This window comes from Schistocerca americana, chromosome X (genome assembly GCF_021461395.2).
Source record: "Schistocerca americana isolate TAMUIC-IGC-003095 chromosome X, iqSchAmer2.1, whole genome shotgun sequence".
NCBI lineage: Eukaryota > Metazoa > Arthropoda > Insecta > Orthoptera > Acrididae > Schistocerca > Schistocerca americana.
Genome location: NC_060130.1, coordinates 439,073,600 through 439,095,902, shown reverse-complemented (window position 1 = coordinate 439,095,902; position 22,303 = coordinate 439,073,600). Strand labels below are relative to the sequence as shown.

Below are 22,303 nucleotides of genomic sequence, written 5' to 3'. Positions count from 1 at the left end.
GCCGGAAGCCAGAGAGGATTTCCTCCGATCCATAGCAACACACATCATTGGTGCCGACATGAGCGACCACCTGCAGATGGGTTCACCCTGTACCCTTCATGGCATCCGGAAGGACCCTTTCCACATCTGGAATGACTCCCCCCGGTATGCACACGGAGTGCACATTGGTTTTCTTCCCCTCTCTTGCTGCCATTTCCCTAAGGGGCCCCATTACGCGCCTGACGTTGGAGCTCCCAACTACCAGTAAGCCCACCCTCTGCGACTGCCCGGATCTTGCAGACTGAGGGGCAACCTCTGGAACAGGACAAGCAGCCATGTCAGGCCGAAGATCAGTATCAGCCTGAGACAGAGCCTGAAACCGGTTCGTCAGACAAACTGGAGAGGCCTTCCGTTCAGCCCTCCGGAATGTCTTTCGCCCCCTGCCACACCTTGAGACGACCTCCCACTCTACCACAGATGAGGGATCAGCCTCAATGCAGGCAGTATCCCGGGCAACCACAGTCGTAGTCCGATTGGGGGATGCGTGGGACGAGCTGGCCGTCCCCGACAAACCCCCATCCGGACCCCCACAGTGATGCCCATTGGCAACAGCCTCAAGCTGTGTGACCGAAGCCAACACTGCCTGAAGCTGGGAGCGAAGGGATGCCAACTCAGCCTGCATCCGAACACAGCAGTTGCAGTCCCTATCCATGCTAAAAACTGTTTTGCAAAGAACGTCTGAACTAATCTACAGAGAGCGCAAACAAATCGACAAAATTTAAACGGTTATTAAAATACAAGATTGCCTAGTAAATGCAGTAATGCTGCTACTTGCGCACTGCTGACACTGCTCGGCGGCGGAAGGAGACTATGTGAATTTACACTATTCAGGTACTAAAACGCGATGCTACAACTCTCAAATACGTCCTCTTTCTTAGGCATCCTTTTTGATAAAAAGCTGACATGGCTGCTCCATATTCGTCAATTGAAGTATAGTTGCATGTGGAAGCTTAATGCTCTCTGCTTCCTTGCTCACACCTCTTGGTCTTGGGGTGTGGATCGTGCTGCTCTTCTTCATATTTACTGGGCCCTGGTTCCATCCTCACTGGACTATGGTTGCCAGGATTATGGCTCTCTGTGGTGCATTCAGCTTTGAAATTGTAAGACCCAATCTGTCATCGTGTAGTTCATCTGGCTGCTGGCCTGTGTGGACTAATCCCATAGACCACCTTCTTGTTGAAGGGGTCGAAGGGGTATCTTACCTTATCAGTCTCGTATGCATTTGCCATTCAGCAATTGCCTAGCCATCTAATGTATCTCATCCTTTTCGCATATGTGTGGCATTGATCTGCTACTACCTGCCCTCAGGTGGGATTATCAGTTTGAATGCACCTCACAGCCCTCTGCCAGACTCTCCCCCTCTCCTCCCTGGAATGTACTCCCCACATTTTCTTGTGCACTCCTCCTTCCCCCCTCTCCCCCCCCCCCCCCCCCCCCCCCCCCCCCCTCCCACGACCCTTGGTTGGTGTCCAAGTCACGAATTAGGACTGATCTATTTCAAGGTCCTAAAACCTCAGTTGCACCTGTGACCTTTCAGCGTCTTTTACACTCGGTTCTTCAGGAGCTTCAGGGTGCTACCAGATTTTACACTGACAGCTCTAAGATCATCTTTAAGATGGGATACGCTTTTACATTCCCTGGTGGTCAGGAACATGTCGTGTTTTTACAGTGGAGCTTATACTCATTAACAGAGCCCTCCACTTCATTAAACTGACCTCCCCTGACCATATATGGGTATGCGGTGACTCAAAGAGCAGTCTTCAGGCCATTCACCGATGTTAGTTTTGTCACCTTGTGGTCTCTGCTATTCATGACCTTCTCTCTCAACTTAGTCATGCTGACTGCTCGTTCGTCTTGCTATGGGTCTAAAGTCATGTGGGTATCTCAGGAAATAAACTGGCTGACTGTTTGTTTAGAGGAGTGATTACTGCCCCCCCCCCCCCCCCCCCCCATTTGCTTTGCTGATCCAAGGTGCAGATTTGTGGGTGCAAATAACACCGTGTTTCACTTAGAGATGGAATGTCATCCGGTTGGGTACTGCCCTCTATAATAAACTCTGCACTATTGTGGAGACTGCTGCTCCATGGCACTCTTCATTCCATTCCTCCCAAAAGGAATCCATCATCTCCTCCATGTTGGTCATATCAGGCTAACACAAAGTTTTATTTTATTTTATTTTATAACGAGCACCCCCCACCCCCCTCTCCCAATTGTAGTTTTGGGGCCTTACAGACAGTAGCTCAAATCCTGTTGGAATGGCCCCTTCCTTCTGGCCCTCCGTGCTAAGCATGGCCTTCCGAAATCGTTGCCTCAAATGTTGGCAGATTGTTCACAGGTTGTTGAACTGATTGTGCATTTTCTTTATGAAAGTGTTTTTTGTTTTCAGATATAAGGATTTAAGCTACCTTAGTGCAGGGGCAGGGGCCATCTACTGCTGCCTGTTGGGTCTGAGGGACCCTTGCCCCTATGCCCTTGACCAACTCACTCGTTCATCCCACTCTTATTATGTTTTAATTGCTTGTAGATGTTTGTTTCCTTTCCTGCCACCCCCTATTTTCTGATTTAGAGGTAGCACTCTGTTGAATAGTGGGTGCTCTTTAATGCCTTAACTACTCTGGAGCAGAGCCCTGGGGTTCCCTCCTGCTGCCTTACCAATTTCTCCCCTGCTGTTTTCATTACTGATGGTCCATCTGATGTCTATTACATTTGTAGCCTTCTGTCTTGTATGGTTTTGAATATGCTGACTTGAAGACTTTCTTTGCTTTGCAGTTGTCTTCGCCCTCCATTGGGCTGACGTGGGTTGGATGTGTTGTGGGGCTTCTCTCACCATTGGATGATCCCAGGGAGAATCCTCGTCTGCTCTGACCAACGTACTTGTCCAATCTTTATGCTCCTCCATAAATTCTCTCTCAACTGTAGCATAAGTATTGCTTTCCACAGCTCGGTCTTTCTGCTCCTACATACCTTCATCATCAGAACATGTACTTCGCAGACACCCAGATTAACCACCTTTGGACTGAGGGACTGATGACCTTGCTGTTTAGTCCCTTAGCCCCTAATCAACCAAACAAATGCAACACAACATTTTTCTGGGTTACATTGAGAACAGACAGAAGAGGAATTACTTGAAATATTACACAAAAGCTTTTCTGCATATAAAATACACCTTTATTAGCTATAGGTGCACTGCGTAGACTCTCAGGAGGAAACTTTTGCTAGTGATAACTGTAGGCTTTCTATCTAAAGAGACGGATGTTCAGTTCCATGTTAAGTTGCAGCATCCTTTTTGTTTTTCTCTTCCTCACCATATTAGACACTGTATGGAAAATATCTGTCTAGTCTGATGATAGGTGGTTAATTTTCCACAGCTAGTGTGACTAGGCTGTAAATCAACATGGATCACTTGGTACACACATGAAAAAACTGGTAGCAGAATTTGTCATTGGCTCACTCATATTGGATGGCTGTGACTTCTTCAAATAATAGTAATATAATAATAATAATAATAATAATAATAATAATAATAATAATAATAATATCCAAACAAATTCAAATAATATCACATCACAGCCAATACAGATTAAGCTTGGAATATACCAAGGAGAATCATTAAGTCCTTTCTGGTTCTGTCTTGCTCTGAACCCACTATCCAACATGCTAAATAATACAAATTATGGATACAATATTACTGGAACATACCCACATATGCCTATAAATATCTAGGATATAGACAAAAAATAGGACTAGATAATACAAATATTAGAGAAGAACTAAAAGAAAAATATGGACAAAGACTAACAAAAATACTGAAAACAGAATTAACAGCAAGAAACAAGACAAAAGCTATAAATACTTATGCTATACCAATATTGACCTACTCATTTGGAGTAGTGAAATGGAGTAACACAGACCTAGAAGCACTTAATACACTTACACGATCACAATGCCACAAATATAGAATACGTCACATACATTCAGCAACAGAAAGATTCACATTAAGCAGAAAGGAAGGAGGAAGGGGATTCATCGACATAAAAAACCTACATTATGGACAGGTAGACAATTTAAGAAAATTCTTTCTAGAACGAGCAGAAACTAGCAAAATACACAAAGCAATCACTCATATAAATACATCGGCTACACCACTGCAACTTCATAACCACTTCACAATAACATCAACAAATACGAAGGAAGTAAATTGGAAAAAGAAAACACTACATGGCAAGCACCCGTATCATCTAACACAGCCACACATCGATCAAGACGCATTCCAACACATGGCTAAGAAAAGGCAATATGTACAGTGAGACGGAAGGATTCATGATTGCTATACAGGATCAAACAATAAACACCAGATATTACAGCAAGCATATTATTAAAGATCCCAATACCGCAACAGATAAATGCAGACTTTGCAAACAACAAATAGAAACAGTAGATCACATCACAAGCGGATGTACAATATTAGCAAATACAGAATACCCCAGAAGACATGACAATGTAGCAAAAATAATTCACCAACAACTTGCCATACAATATAAACTAATAAAACAACACGTTCCCACATACAAGTATGCACCACAGAATGTACTGGAGAATGATGAATACAAATTATACTGGAACAGAACCATTATAGCAGATAAAACACCACCACATAACAAACCTGACATCATACTAACCAATAAAAAGAAGAAATTAACACAACTAATCGAAATATCCATACCCAATACAACAAATATACAAAAGAAAACAGGAATAAAAATTGAAAAATACATCCAACTGGCTGAGGAAGTCAAGGACATGTGGCATCAGGATAAAGTTGGCATTATACCAATTATACTATCAACTACAGGAGTCATACCACACAATATCCACCAGTACATAAATGCAATACAGCTACATCCAAACTTATATATACAACTACAGAAATCCGTAATTATTGATACATGCTCAATTGCCCGAAAGTTCCTAAATGCAATATAACATATACCGTACAGTTAAAAAGAAGTGACGCTTGATCAAGGTCTGCGTCACTTTCCATTTTTAACCAGACTTAACGTCTGAGAAAGTAAATAAATAATAATAATAATAATAATAATAAATTAATTCCATCACAGTCTTGCAGAAAGCAAAGATGATCAAAAGCTGATTATTTGGCCTACTTAACAGCGGCATGGAGACTGAAGTTTTTGTCATAATTGTATTACTGAATTGTGGCAAGGAGGGAGTATACCTAATGAAAGGCCAATTTTGATGTTCTGGTTGGGGGCCACTCAAAAGTAACTCTTGTTAAAGTGTTTAGGTCTTGGCTTAGTTAAAAAAAAGTAACTGTAACACACATCGTTCCATATTGTCGTTCAGGTGGATTTTCCCTTAACTTCATCTTGACACTGTCAGGTAATAAATTCCATAAAAGCATTCAAAACATTCTTCTGTACAATGCATATTTAATAATACACTTTTATGCTCAGGCCTTCCTTTTCTCTAATTGCTAAAAAATTAAAAAACCAATGCCTGCTACTTGCCGCTTAATGATTTGCCGGTTCATTAATCTGTCTCCTTTCAACTTTACTTGTGTTTATATTTATCAGCAAGCAAGCATTTTATTTTATTTTTATTGATCTTTCTTTTCTATTACAAATAAAGTAACATTTTTAATACTATTATATAAGATTTATTAAAAATGTCTACCCAATTTTTCTATCATGTTTGGTAATTTATTGCATGTATTGGTATTAGTATTCCTTTTGCTATATATTTGCATCAATTGCTATTGTTTCTGGTATTCTGAATGTGCATGTTGCATCAGCTGTTTAGCTTTAGTGCATCTTCGTACATTTGCAGAAGTGACACATGACTGTGTTCATTTATGTTTTAGTAGATTCGTTGTTGTTTTATTACTTTGCATCACTTGTTAATATATTTTTTTACATGAATAATTTTACGTTTTATTTGTGGTCAATTGGTTTTAATGCCATCTGGTGACAATGGCATATATAACAGTGCATTTACTATTTTAGCTACTTTTGTCATTGATTTGTTGTTTCCCACTTACCCTTGTATGGTTGTTTCCGTGGTGTCTTTGTAATTAATCATGGCATTCTGCAGTCAAATGTAACAAATAAATCTAAATGGAAATCAAAATTTCTTGTGCTGGCTTTGCAGTGTATCACTCAGCAAGCCATCTGATACGTACAGTTGTTAATTTTTGGACCCACTATTTCCTTCAAATGAATATTGACACTGTTCTTATTCACTTAGCACTAGTAGCTGAAATTGTAATTTTGATTGTGCCACATTGATTGTATTTAAAATTATTTCATCAGCTCTGTTACTTGTTGAGTGTCATTAATAGTACTACCTACAGTGTAGTGTGTGACACACATTTCTCTATCATGTCTAGTTCTTGGTTTCTATGTGCTTATGACTGCTACATAAAATAGTTTTTGATGATGGGCTATGCCTGAAATGTGTGATCTAATAAAGTTCAACTAACCTTTTTTACATTTTCATCAAATATGACACCACCAAATGTAGAACATACATAACTGTCATAAAAGTCTTTCTAAACCTAATCGAAGTAAATGTGCTGTGTGTTGGCACAATTACAGTAATGTATGCTTGGTAAGAAGTTCACACTTACTGACACGTTATAGTTTTCAGAGTTACAAATATTACGTGATTGTCAAAGAGATCATTTGCAACAAATACATACCTTTGAAGTTTGTGATGTGTTAGTTATTAAGTGTGAATTCTCCCCTGTTATACGTTACTGTCATGTGCTAATGCACAGCACATTTATACTGATTATTTTCAGACTACTACAACAGTTATGTATGTTCTAAATTTGGCAGTGTCGTATTTGACGAAAATCTGTTTTTGATCCATTGATGTATACTGTTTCTCTCCTGTGAAGATGGTTGTTATTACTGAAACTGGTAGAGAATAAGTATACAGCTGTACAACTGATAGCACAAATATGTTTTTCTTTCTTTCTTTTCTTTTTCTTTTTTTTTCAAAATATTGAACAGCTGTATACAGTCATCGAAGAAAAGCTCTATTAACATCATTTGACTGCTATTAGGGACTTACCAGCATGGGTTAGAATTTTCACATATTTCCACATGGTTGCAAGCTTCATGCATGACTTATTGTTGTATTTAAAGTAATGTAGCGAGTTATGCTTGTCATTCCACCATTCCTTCTGTAATAGGCAATAGCAGTACATGATTCAAGGTCAGATACCTGAACTATCTTGCTTTGAGCTCAGCAACTTTGTTCATAAGCCACACTTCCATCATCAACAGGCTATTCATAACTACATCATTGCTGCTGTGAAAGAAAGGAACCTGACAGCATTAAAGACTGGGGCACGATGTGGCATTCCAGAGCACATTGCACAATGATGGATTAAAATGTTGTGATAACTGGGGAATCCAGTAGTTGTGTGGGTACTGGACGTTAGTGTGTAACAGCAGCAGTCCAGGAGAACGGGCATTTAAACACATCATGGCAAAATACTATTTAAATGTGTTGGATTTTAACCATACTGCTGTGTTTCCTAGGTGGTTTGACATGGTACAGCACCTGCATCTTGAGGCTGGACTACAAAGCAAATGTGTGGTTGTAAAGGGCAAGCTTCATGATGATCAACTGCTACAGATTAGTGTTTGCTGAGAACAGTATCGATCAGTCGTATTAATTACTTAACATTTCCTCACAAATCCATATTTTTCGCAGTAAATGCTGGTCTATTACAAGTATATAGGCTGCGTGGTGTCTAATTTGTTCCCAAATATATTCACACATCACCTTGCAATGGCAATGTGTCTGTGACAGTTTGGCACTGGCTGAATGTGCATCAGTGACTTGAGATCCTTCACAGGATAGATGGCTGATTCGATGCTCACTATAACCTTATTATGGGTGATTTTATGATCCCATCAGTACAACTCTGTCTTGAGGGATTAATCTGTTTCAAGCAAGATCAGTCTTCAATATGCTGTCAGCTATGGCGCAGTAGAATTTTGCAGAATAGAATGAGATTTCTCTTCTCATCTGGCATCCTCCTCCACCAGGCCTGTGCCCCATTGAAAATGTATGAGCAGAAGTGAAATGGATCGTATGAGAGAAAATTCCTGACCTGTCATCACCTTTGGAACATTGCCCTGGCTCCCTGGGAGGAGATGGCAGAAGATGAGAGATTTATTATTTACATCATAGATTCCCTTTTTCGTAAGGGACAGATGTTTATTGAGAGGAAGACCTGTGGACAGGATATTAAGGCCTTTTGAAGGCCAAAAAGATGTTATTAAGGACCATGAACTGTTTGTACTGCTACTTGCGTGTTAATTATTCACACAGTAAAACAAAATAATTGTGAAAAGTGGTATTTGGACTGATTCCTGTCATAGTTGCTGTATCCATGAGTCACCGAATGCCAGTGCACACGTCAGAGAAACAGGTGAAACGACGACGACGACGACGACGACGACGACGACGACTCAAGGCGGGGAGACCGTGTGGTCAGGACTCAAACCTATGCCAGAGTTGAGCAACAGGACAGACAAACAGTAGACCTGACACAACAAGAGCAATGCAATGGCAATGTAGGCTACAATGAAGTGTGATGAGCTTTTGACACAACACTGTCAACAGATCAAGTGACGTCATTGGTGAGTAGTCAGTAGTACGGTGGAGATGGTAACGAAGGCTATCAGACAAAGTACATGACTGACTGAGCGGCCGAGGTGTGGCAGTATATACGCCAGTCACGACGGACACTATTGGCTGGTGTATTCACATAGCGAGATGGTGGTACACTGACTAGGCGTGAGGACCAATGCGACGACACTGCCCTCTATCGGCCATCGAGATCCATTTGTTCTGACGTGCATTCAACTTCCGCGCAGCCCAGTACCAGAATAATGCTTTTATTTATCTGTCTGTCAACTATGCCACCGAACTACAAAGACTCCATACTGAGATCTGCATTATTCAGGCGTTTCTTACTATTCTGTCCTGAAATCCACGTCGTGACTTAAAGTGCCTTTCCCACTGCTGAAATCTTAGGAATTACATCTAGTGCAGATTTTCTTATGTTTTTATAGGGTGCGTGCTTCATGCTGAGTGTCAGTAAGGGATAACTCCCTCAATTGCCACAATTACGGATTTTCTTTATGTTTGAATGGTACTATACACTCTGTTAAATGATTGGCTCTTGCGTAATAGAACAGTCAGTTCCACTGCCACTTTTTGTGTTGCCAAGTGTAAATTCAGCTTACAGGTATGTCTGTCACTATGGCCCATACAGTGATCTTTTCCTTCTTTTGAATAAATCTATTATTTCTAGTCTGCCAAAAATATCTTCTCACACAGAAAGTATGTTACTTTTGTTGTGTCTAGACAAGACAGCCTAGACACAATGAGAGGAAGCCGAAAGGCACGCGCTAAGCTAAAGCAGGATGGCGTGAGGTCTGAAACAGGATACGTAATGAATGGTATAAAGAAAAGTACATAGCTTCTGGAATACTTAACTTTAATCCATCCTTTTGGTACATCTGGAGATTTTGGCGATACAAGTGAGACTCTTTAGATACATGCAATGTTACTAATGGCGCCTTGCTAGGTCGTAGCCATTGACTTAGATGAAGGCTATTCTAACTATCTGCTCTGCAAATGAGCAAGGCTTCGTCCATGTAGTCGCTAGCTACGTCTTCCGTACAACTGGGGCGAGTGCTATTCCGTATCTCGAGACCTGCCTTGTGGTGGCGCTCGGTCTGCGATCACAGAGTGGCGACACGTGGGTCCGACATGTACTAATGGACCGCGGCCAATTTAAAACTACCACCTAGCAAGTGTGGTGTCTGGCGGTGACACCACATTCCTCCCCAGCAAATCGGTGAACGGTCGTGTTATAAGGCTTCCGCCCGCCATGGGGAGGACCCCATGTTGACGTATGCGATGAGGTGGGGAGCCTAACAACAGGCGAGGCTGTGCCACCCGCACCCAGCCATTCGGTCCGAGGGGATCTAGGAAACGCCTGAAAACCTAGTCCAGGGTGCACGTCAACATGCGGTGTATGCGCCCGTAAAGAGACAGGAGGGGCCGAAGGGTCGACCTCCATTGCGTCGGGGTACCCGACGCGCGAAGACGTCATGTGGTCCGGAGCGGGCAAGAGTTCCATGGCGGAGGACAGCTGGTCACGGGAAGCGATCGGCGGCGCGTGACCCAGGGAGGCGCCCGGCAGCAGCAGCAGCGAAGCGTCTAATGCGGGTGGCGCCGGCGGGAGAACAGGCGGCGGCGGCAGCGTCGCCGCGTCGCCATGGGGCGAAATGGAAGGCATCGTCGGTAACACCTGGGGATGAGGCGAGCCAGTAGATGGGTCCCCAGGGCGATGACCGGACGGCACCATCGCTGAAAGCAGACGGGGAGCAGCAGAACCCGTGCGACGACAGAGGCGCAGCTGATTCAGAGGCCGACGCACCTCACCAGAGGCCCCCAAAACCAAATACATCGCACGGCCGAGGCAGCGAAGAATGCGCCCTGCGAGCCAACGCCGTGAACCTCGATAGTTGCGATAGAATACAACGTCGCCTGGAGCAAAAGCAGGAGTCTGCCACTGCACAGGAACCTGATGCGGCGGATGCAGCAAAGACATCAAGGTTCGATGAGGACGACCGTGGAGCAACTCAGCCGGCGAGCGACCATCTCGGGGCTGAGAGCGATACGATGACAAAAAGAGCAACAACGCGTCCTCCCGAGAATGCGACTCTTTCAACTTCAACATGTGTGACTTGAAAGTCCGGACCAATCGTTCAGCGGCACCGTTTGACTGAGGCGAAAACGGCGCGGATGTCAGATGTTGAATACCATTGGCCTTGCAGAAAGACTGAAATTCTGCGGACATGAATTGTGGGCCATTGTCAGAAACAATAGTCTGTGGAAGACCTTCAATGCAAAAAATAGTGGATAACGCTTGGATGGTGGCAGAAGACGTCGTGGAAGACATCCGGACAACAAAAGGAAAATTACTGAAAGAATCGACCACAACCAACCATCGAGCATTCTAGAATGGCCCAGCAAAATCGATGTGCAAGCGTTGCCAAGGGGAAGTGGCTGTCGGCCATGCAAAGAATTTCCGCGGCGGTGCGGAATGTTGTTCGGCACACGCCAGGCAAGAAGAGCACATATTCATAATCGCAGCATTGATTCCGAACCAAGTACAGTGCTGACGAGCAAGTTGTTTCGTTCGCACTATACCCCAATGTCCTTGGTGAAGAAGCCGTAAAACAGTGGACTGTAACGAACATGGGACCACGACTCTGGACTGATCATTATCAGAACGCAACAACAAAACACCACGTCGAACAAAAAGTCTCTCCTTGTGAGCAAAAAATCGGCGAACCAACGGATCCTCGATCCGAGACTTTGACAAAGGCCATTGCGTAGCAACAAAACGCAAAACGGTAGCAAGGACCGGGTCAGCAGCTGTGGCTGTAGCTACACGACGAAAATCAATCGGAAACGATTCGACCACTTCATCGGTTTCCGAATCAATGAACATGCAAGCAAGTTCGGAAGAATCGAATGCTCTATCCTCAGCAACAGGCAAACGGGACAACGCATTGGCGTTTCCGTGCTTAGCAGTGGACTGATACAAGATATCGTAGCGGTACTGCGAGAGGAAAATAGAACAGCGAATGAATTTCTGCGCTGTACGCGGAGGTACAGGCTTGTTCGGATGAAAAAGCGACGTCAAAGGTTTGTGGCCTGTGATGATGGTAAAGTGACGACCATACAAGAAATCATGGAACTTAGTAACACCAAACACGAGAGCCAAAGCTTCTTTCTCTATCTGTGAATAATTTCTTTGCGCAGACGAGAGCAATTTTGACGCAAAGGCAATAGGGCGATCATGCGATCCATCTTTGTGCGCAAGCACAGCACCGATCCCGAAATCCGATGCATCTATCATCAACAAAAGGGGTTTCTGGGGATCGAATGGTGTAAGGCAAGTATTAGAAAGCAACGCCGATTTCAACTGGCGAAAGGCGCGTTCGCATTCCGTCGTCCAGACGATCGGAACACCTTTACGGCGTAAGCGATGAAGCGGAGCTGAAATGGAAGAGGCATGCCGGATAAAGTTGGCATAGTAGATAATTTTTCCCAACACACTCTGTAGCTGCTTCAAATTCTGCGGCGAAGGCAAGTCTTGTATGGCACGGAGGTGCTCTGGACTGGGATGTATGCCTTGTGCATTTATGACATGTCCCAGATATGGTAAGTCTCGAGCAAAAAACACACATTTGTCCTTCCGCAAGCGAAGACCATTTTGTCGCAATACTTGAAATAATGTTCGGAGATGTTCTAAATGTTCGTCTGCTGTCTTTCCGGAGATCACAATATCGTCCAGATAGTTCGCTGCAGTAGGGACCGACGCACAAACAGTTTGTAAATATTGCTGAAACAATGCAGGGGTGGATGCACACCCAAATGGCAGTCTTTTGAATCGGTACAAACCAAGATGCGTGTTAACCACCAAGACGCGCTGAGATTCGGCGTCCACTGGGATTTGCAAGTACGCATCTGCTAGGTCCAACTTCGAAAAGTATTTACCCGGGCACAGTTTATCAAAAAGATCTTCCGGGCGGGGTAAAGGATAAGTTGCAATCACTAATTGTGGATTCACTGTTGCCTTGAAGTCCACACAAAGTCTCAATTTTCCGGAAGGTTTTGGCAAAATTACTAAGGGTGAGGCCCAGAGAGAAGCCTGCACACGTTGAATTACTCCTTGTGATTCTAAATCGTTCAATGTTCTTGCAACCTCATCACGCAATGCGTGGGGAACATTGCGCGCTCGGAAAAATTTCAGTTGCGCGTTTACTTTCAGTTACAAATGTGCTTCATAGTTCTTAGCGCAACCAAGGCCCGGTGCAAAAATGTCTGCAAATTCTTCACATAGCCGAGAAACACTGGCGGAAGGCACAGTCTGATTCACTGATAGGATCTGATTGACTATTGACAAGTTAAACAATTGAAATAAATCTAAACCAAACAAGTTCACTGCAGTAGAAGAACGAAGAACGTAAAATGACACAAGTTTTATTTGTCCCTTGTATGTTGCAAGAAGGCAGCACTGTCCTAACACAGGGATATTCTGACCTGAATAACTATTTAACTGAACATTTGCGGCACGCAACGGGGGTTTGCCCAGTTGTTTGTACGTGTCGTGATTGAGCAATGAAACTGCAGCTCCGGTATCGAGCTGGAATGGTATGACCTTGCCATTAAAGTCCAAATCTACAAAAAGTTTATTGTCCTGCTGACGACAAGAGCGACTGTCTTGTGCAATTTGAACTGATACAGGTACAGCATCACTTGCTAATTGACGTGATTTCCGGCGACGTCAACGCACACTTTTTGTGGGACGAACACAGTCACTGTTAGAGACAGTGGCACTGGACGAAGTGGAATTAACTACATGAATGTCCATGGGCGAAGGTTCACGAGCCTGAGTATTCTCGCTCCGATTCCGGCGCGAAGCAAAGGGCCTGGAATGGTTGTGATTGTCTGATCTGAGCTTTTTCTGGCAAACACTTTGAACATGTCCTTTTTTATTACAGTAAAAACAAATAGCTTGGCGTGACGGGCAATTGTCACGCGAATGTCTAGTTGCACACCGCGGGCATGATTTCACTGCATTTGTATGCTGGCCCAGCACACCTGGTTTAGAGCGGGGCGGCAGCTGCGCGGACGTGTGCGAGGGCAGTTTACCGGGCCGTGCAGCGTGCCCGGCGGGCCGGTTAATGTTACACACGGCTGGCGAAGTTGCAAATGATTCCTGAGCAAAGTCAAGTGTGTCTTGTCTATCTAATAGGTCTATCACTTGCTGAAGGGAGGGATTAACTAGTTTCAAAATCTGTTCCCGTATGCGAACATCAGAAACGTTCTGTGCTATTGCATCACGTACCATAGTATCTGAATAAGGGAGTCCACATTCACACTCAAAAGCACAATCCCTTGTAAGGCCTTGCAATGTTGCAACCCACTCCCTATTAGTTTGACCGGCCGTACGTTTTGTATGAAAGAAAGTATACCTTTTTGCAACTACATTAACTGTTTCCTTGAAATAGGCATCTAAAGCAGACAAAATTTCGTCGTAGGACAGAGTTGCTACGTCGCATCGGGGAAATAATTTCACTATCACACGGTACGTTTGCACCCCTACACACGCCAATAAATGAGGCTGCCGCTCGTTACCTTGAATTCTGTAGGCGGCGAGATGAAATCCAAACTGGCGTGACCACTCTGTCCAGGTTTCCACGTCTGCGTGAAAATTACGGAATGGAGGTGCAACTGCATGTTGTGACTGCGGTAGCGGTGAAGTGGCGGTGGCCGCATCGTTTTGCAGTGCACGTGGACCCTGGACGAGCTGTCCAAGGGCATCCAATAACGCCTGCGTCTGCTGATTCTGCAAGCGATAAAATTCGGACAGTACATCGGGCGAAACCATGACACAATTAAATTAGAGCAATACGAACGTGAAATCCCATCCTCGTCGCCAAAAATGTTGTGTCTAGACGAGACAGCCTAGACACAATGAGAAGAAGCCGAAAGGCACGCGCTAAGCTAAAGCAGGATGGCGTGAGGTCTGAAACAGGATACGTAATGAATGCTATAAAGAAAAGTATGTAGATTCTGGAATACTTAACTTTAATCCATCCTTTTGGTACATCTGGAGATTGTGGCGATACAAGTGAGACTCTTTAGATACATGCAATGTTACTAATGGCGCCTTGCTAGGTCGTAGCCATTGACTTAGCTGAAGGCTATTCTGACTATCTGCTCTGCAAATGAGCGAGGCTTCATCCATGTAGTCGCTAGCTACGTCGTCCGTACAACTGGAGCGAGTGCTATTCCGTATCTCGAGACCTGCCTTGTGGTGGCGCTCGGTCTGCGATCACACAGTGGCGACACGCGGGTCCGACATGTACTAATGGACCGCGGCCGATTTAAAACTACCACCTAGCAAGTGTGGTGTCTGGCGGTGACACCACAACTTTAATAATATTTTTTTATTCTGAGGCTTGACTGAAGGGGGTTGTATGACAATGGGGTTTACACATTGTGTAAATTGTGGATATTTCAGAAGGTACTTAGCTGTAGGTTTGGTGACGTGTTACACATGAACAAGAATTTTATGTTCATGGGAATACATACACAGCGTTTTTATAAATTAGTTATACAAAAGAAGCCTTTAATTGTGAAAAGGGTAAATAACTTACAGACTTAAGTGTGAATGTGAAATAGTTTTTTTGCCTTACATGGAGATGTTATTAGCTACTCTTGTGCCTCCCCCCCCCCCCCCCCCCCCTCCCCACACCCTCCAAGTCCATGTAGACGTAGAGATGTGGTTTGTTTCCAGGTACAAGTGTTCTTTCATGTATCGTCTGTCCTTTGTTTCAAGGAAGGGACAGGGTTCATTATTGCAAACCATTTGGCATTGTGAATATGAAGTTGGACACGGCTGCATGATGGTTGCCAGAATTTTAATGCAGGGTCTCACAATTGGATGATATTGTAGCCATTGTCTTGACTCGTGAGGTTCATGGGCAAATAGATTTTCACAGCGTCCTATGAGGAGGGGAATCTCTGCCACAATTTTAGTTTTTTCATGTTTCGTACATACTTACAAATGAAGATGTATTCATCAAAAGCTGATATGTTCGGATGTTATAATCTTAAGTGGCACATACGTCCTTCTGTCCTTTCTATCTATTCATGCTCTGTGTCTGACGCATTCCCACTCATATTTTCGTAAAATGCTACGTACACTTAGTATTTGTAGCTGTAAATTATAGTCAGTGATGCCCAGGAATGCCTACGATTTGGTGGAAACCTTAAAGACATCCTTCTTATGTAATGAAATCTTTTTGTGTTTCTTGCCACAATGAGTCTGATGTTTCATGAGGCTTATTTGATATGTGTTTCTAAAATGTGACCAGTTCTCCTGAATGTCAGGCCTGCGTATAGTAGGAATGTTGTGCTACTAGATACTTTTTTCTCTCATATGTATGTAAGTGCAGTTTGAAATGGAGAATACACCTTTTGTTGCAAGTCATTGTAACTGAAAACATCCTTCAGAAGTAGTAGTTTCTGCAGGAAAGAATGTGAGACTTGGACATGTGAATCTAGACTTCAAGGCACTGGACTTGCATTTTGGAGGATAGTAATACGGATCGCTGTCCAGTCTTAAATACTTTAGGTTTCTGTGGTTTTCCAAATCATTTACGGCAAATTCCCAGATGCTTTCCTTTAAAATGGCACTGCTGCTTTCCATTCGGGACGACAATTGTTCAAACCTGTTTGACTATCCAGATCCGTGATTCCCCAAAATCACTCAAGGCAAATGCCGGGATTGTTCCTTTGAAAGGTCACAGTCGATATCCTTCCCCATCCTTGACACAATCCAACCTTGTGGTCCATCTCTAATGACCTCAATGTCAACGGGACGTTAAACCCTATCTTCCTTCCTTCTTTACTGCAGCTTTCTTTCCCCATCCTTCCTGAACCAGAGCTTGTGCTCCATCTCTAGTGACCTCATCAATGGAATGTTAAACCGTAATCTTCTTTCATTTGTGTTTTGGAACCATGCTCGTGAAGATAATTATGTTGGCCACCCTATAAACAACACGATCAAGAAATTTCTGTTTGTGGTTGTAATAGAATCAAAATGTGGAGCTACATGCTTAAAGTTGCCCCCACCCGCTGCAGAAGGACAGTGTGCTCAGTGTATTTGTGAGAACCCACATTCTTTCAAATTAAGAATGTCTCCCACAGAAGACAGTACATCCAAAAAGGTGTTAAACAATGGTGTTTGCAGTATGGTAGTCATATCACAGAAGTAATGAGTCCCACAAGCTTCTGGCCACATGCTTGTGTAGTGTCGAGAAGAATCAACTGCAGTTTAGCAGTTTAGAGAAACATAATATTAAGTATGTCCTTTGATTACCTTTGAGGATAAAGTTTAGAATGATTTAGACCTGTGAAGCCGGGAATATATAACATTCAGTCTGAATGTGAACAAAAATAAATCTGACATAAAACATAAATGTTGCAAGAAAGAATGGGAAAGCACCTTCCTCAAATAAGATTATTGCAACACAACATATCTGTTGTGGATCATGACTTCACCTTTAAATATGTTACGAAATACAGAAGAATAATAATCATGCTGCAGACATCATTCTGGGATGATACTTTCAAACAGACTTCCAAAATCTGTGTGTCAAAAAAAAACCTCATGAATCAGGGCAACAAATGTAATATCATAAATGTTGTTAAATCCAGGACAGCCATCACATCATGAGGATGTCTGCAGATGTCACTCAGCACTTCCTTGACCTTGAAACAAATCCTGTGTCACAACACAGACTGAAAGCAGGGGAGGAGGAGGAAAAAATGGTGTAATACCTAAGTGCTCAGAAGACCTGCATGTGTCATTTCAGTCTGATGCTGGTGGATTGTGCTACTTAAATACTTACATTTGATGAAATATCTCAGTATTATTTTATCCTAAATGTGCCTAGGAGATAAGGCAACCTCACAAGCCAAAACTGTCAACATATCCGTCAGTATAAGAAACTGTGAAGACGTAAGACTAAAAGACTAATGTTGATTATTGAATTCAGTGCAGAGATTACTTGTGACATGCCCAACCTGTTACGTGGCAACAAAGTGCCTAGAGTAACCTCTTGTATGTGTCTGGTTGCTGATAGCAGAAAGTGGTGTGTTGCTGAGAGTTCTGTATGGCACAGTGTTTCAGTATTTAAATTTCATATCTGATCAGATACATGTTCAGTCCTTGAAGATTGTATATTCCATTTGCCACTTCAGTAGATTTCTCTAGAAAAGATTTTATGGTTGTTCTTCACAACAGTTTTCAAGTATCTGTGTTGACATACCAGACCTTGGTGGTGCAAAACTACACTACATTAGAAACATTGAGTTTGTTAGCATAAATGAGTCTTTTTGATTTTGTGTAAATGGTGTCTCATTAGCAATAGTCGATTATTTTCTCCATGTTGATAGCAAGCCACAACCCCCAACTGTAGGATGACAGCAATGCAAAATGCAATCTCAGTTTTAGCAGCTATTCATTTGATGCAACCACTTTTGTCAAGGTTATATCAAATATGTTGTGAATCAGGCAAGGCAGTCAAATTATCTATGTGATATGACTCTCCTTCTCCTCCTCCTCCTGCCTGGGAATACTTCCATTTTCAACACTCTCTTCTTAAAAATCTCTTTCTGTTGCATCTTTTTCACTTATTTGTCTCTTTTCAAATCTTTCCTAACATCATGAATCCAGGCTATTGTTGGCTTCTTGTCCCATAGATCTTTAAAAATCTGTGTGGATAATCTGTTGCCATCATTCTGTACAAATGTCCAAAAAATAGCAGTTGCTTCTTTCGTAGTGTTTCAGTTACGTTTTCTATGTTGTGATATACTTCTTCATTATATTTTAATCTCCATACCTCTGTATTTCTTAGCAGATCAAGTATTTTTTGAATGATTCTTCATTCTAGAACTTGAGGTGTGTGTAATTTGTGATTCAAAACTGAACATTCACTTGCGTTACAGGTACTTTGGATTTGGTGTCTGCAGCATTTCACAGATAATGTTTTCTAGTTTAGACTTTGTCAGATTCTCGGATCACTTTATGTACTGTTTACTGATCAATCGAATCAGATACCTGTTTAAAATCTATAAATGCTACAACTATGGATTTAGAGTTTGTAAATCTGTGATGGATTATGGACTTTAGGTTGAAAATCTGTTCTGAACAAGATCTGCCCTTTCTAAATCCTCTCTGATATTCTCCCAAATGACTATCAAGTGTTGCTTATACCTTGTTTAATAATATTGTTGAAAATATTTTATAACCCATTGGCAGCAGAGATATACCTGCGTAATTATTTACATCATGCTTATCACTTTTTTGTGTAAAGGATGGATAATAGCCACTTTCCAGTCTTCTGTAATCTTTTCAGTTTCCCAAAATGTTTTCAAACATGATCTGAAAGTTAGTTATAATTTTTGGTTGTGACCATTTTATAAGTTCAGCTGTAATACTGTCATGTCTGTCAGCTTTGTTGTTTTTCACAATATGCATTGCTTTTTTTAATTTCTTCAGTGTGGGTGATGGACCTGCTTTTGTGTTTTCATGAGGATTCGCAAATTCTAGCTTACAGCTCAGTTATGCACAGTTCAAGAGTTGTTCGAAATACATTCTTAGTATTCTTGCATTTTATTGAAAGAAAAAATAAAAATAAATAATGGCAAAGTCAGCAGTAAATGATCTGGGACCCCCAATAAATTTCTTAAAACAAAGTTAAATTCACAGACTGCCAATATTTTTATTTGTTGCTCATAAAACATTTTGTGGGCTTAGTTTCAATCTCAGATGGTGTTTTTTGTTATAAGCTCATTAATATAGCTCTACGAGATGAAACACCATTAAAAGTTCTTAAGTTTGCCCCATTTGCACTGTGTATTTGTCCTAGCGAATGAACTGAGTGAAGTTCAGATGTTAGAGTCACCATCTCAAGTATCGAATGTGGATGTTACAGAGCTGTAGAAATTTTAATATCAGTGAATTCCTTAGAGCTGTGCTGACAATAATTAGCATTTAAGATTGGCACCTGAAGATAATGTTAAACATCCAAAATATGCTGTGATTAATAAATTTTAATGACTGGTTACTGTAAGTTTTATGTTAGAAAAATTATTAGAAAAATTAAAGGTGGTATGGCATTTTTGTCTCAGAACTTCCCTAAAACTCGGCCAGTCTAAAATTAAAAAAAAAAATCTATTCAAATGCATGGTTACATGGTCATTACGAAGTGTGTGTGTTGTGCCTTCAGTTTAACTGTTTCGTATGGGTTACTGTGATGAGGATGCTAGTTGCACTGTTGATGAGGGGAAAAGGGTGGGGAGAGAGAGAGAGAGAGAGAGAGAGAGAGAGAGAGAGAGAGAGAGATCCAGATCCAGATTCAGATCCAGTCCTGGTATGTAGGTTACTGGTTCTGAAAAGCACCAAAGGGCGATATAGCCAAATGTCCACATTTAGGGGACAGAACACCAAGATGTGTTCTCATTCCATGATACATAGCCGAGAAGTTTGACTTTGACTCTGAACAGTGGCAATTAATCTGACAATAAGGAACTTAACACCTTCATTTTTCCTTTTTTGTGATTCAAATAGTGTTGTTGAAAAACTTTCCTTACTCCAGAATACAAGCTGTCTGCTTCCAGGCTTAGCACCACTGTGCCAGTGTGCATGTGTGATCTCCAGCGCCGAGGAATATATAACTTCACGATGATATTAGCAGTGTATAGCAACACCATCAGTTTTTCTTGGCAAATAATGACCATTTGTTGTTGTTGTTGTTGTAATTCATAGAATCTAGAAGTATTTTACATACTGCTGAACCCTACTGGAAAATACCGTAGATTTTACTGTGTCAAATATCTGAAATTTTCCAAACCTTCCACAGGAATTCATAGCATATGGACTAGAAGAGTACAATTTTAAAAGTTAACAAGCATATTTGTGCTTGGCATAGTAAATTCTATTGAAAATATAGGAAGATGGCAAGAAAGTATAAGTCTTAATGATTCAATGGCAAAATGAAAAGGTTCTAAAGAATCGAGTAACAACATGTAACTTGATTCTGAAGTGTCACACTTTTTTATTATACACCCAGTGAGAAAGTGTGTTGCCCATTCTTCTCCAGTGAAGTAACTGTCACTGGCAACTTGTTTCTGAAAATAAGGTAACTAGTTATTACCCACACTGAACAGCAGCCACTGAATTACATCCTACAATTGCACATGTAGCACCTTTATTTTCATTCAGACTCTTAGGGCTTCCCAATCATACTCTTCCTCAGCACTGTTTGTGTTTATACTGCAGTAACTATTTAATGTGAGAAATGGACTTTTTAGTATCTGTGTGTGTGTGTGTGTGTGTGTGTGTGTGTGTGTGTGTGTGTCCAATAAGCCAGGTTTTCCTGTATCAGTGCCATCTTACAATAGATGAAGTACAGGTTTTCCAGTGCTCTATCATTCTGCCCTTAATTTGCTTCAGTTTCTTGTTGGTGTTCATTTAGTTTGATGAATCAGTCTGCTTTCTTGCTCGTGGCATGTATGAAATGTTGCATGTTTGGTGAATTGTATCCCTCCTTTGTGATTATTATTTGTTTATTGAGCCTGTTGTGATGTATTCCCTTTGAACCATAACTAGAACTTAGAAAAATGCTTCTCAGTGGGTACAGAAAGAGACTTGCTGCTTCTTTTTATGAATATTATAAAATTGTTGTTATTCTCTGCATGTTTACATAGTTTGTATACAAGACACAAGGGGAGGACTGCAGCACTCAACCACAAGGTATCAGCACCAGTCTGTCTGATATGCTGTGCATCCAACTGTTAATCTGCATGAGAGATTGCATCATCTCACTATCCTAAGGACTTTTAAGATACCAACGAATTCTAGTAACTCACCTTTATTTTAAAATAAGTAATCCAGCCAGCTTAAGAAGTGTGTATGAGAATTACTGTTAATGTGTGCTTTTTTTGCTCTGAGAGACATTTGAAGTTGATACAGTTTCTCCAGCCAGCTGCAAGATACATTATGAGGCATACCTGACATTGTAATGTTTTCTGGATAGATGTTGGAGAGATACATTTGGAAGAAATGAATCTGACATGTACAGAAATTTATTTTTACAGATTTTAAGAGAAAAAGATTTTGTTATGACAAATCATCACTGCCTCCACAAAGAGGGAGAAGAAAACTGCATACTGGCAGGGGAGGAGAACTATCTGATGATGATGTCATGTCTCAACCCATACCAGAAGTGTCCACATCCTCATCAAAGGTTTGTAAAATCTAAAGTTGTTTTTGATATGTACACTGGTTGGAGTGCAGAATCATACAGTTTCAGAATGTAGAGAGAGAGTGTTCTTTAGTCATTCTGTATAAATGTTATACTACCAGCATAGCCAGCATATGACTTTAGGCTTCCACTTAACGTTACATCAGCTGTATTCCACGCATCTCTGTGATGCGGAGTGATGTCGAGGGTATAAATTTTATTTAAGTGCAATACAATGAAATGAGTTAACATTATGAAATTATATTGTATTGCATTGGTAATATTAATTACAAAATGTTTAAGCTGTTTACTTTAAGAGT

General features: G+C 41.7%; 1 protein-coding gene across 5 annotated transcripts in view; it reads left to right on the top strand.

The window, feature by feature from the left end:
• LOC124555813 (histone-lysine N-methyltransferase EHMT2) overlaps nt 1-22,303 on the top strand; it is a 280,266-nt gene that overhangs the window by 43,059 nt on the left and 214,904 nt on the right. For all 5 annotated transcript variants that reach the window (XR_006968595.1, XR_006968596.1, XM_047129879.1 and 2 more), the window contains one exon: nt 21,838-21,986. Coding sequence is in view for 3 of the 5 variants with exons in the window: in XM_047129879.1 (XP_046985835.1) it covers nt 21,838-21,986 (149 nt within the window). In the remaining 2 variants the exon portion in view is untranslated. The remainder of the gene's footprint in view (nt 1-21,837; nt 21,987-22,303) is intronic.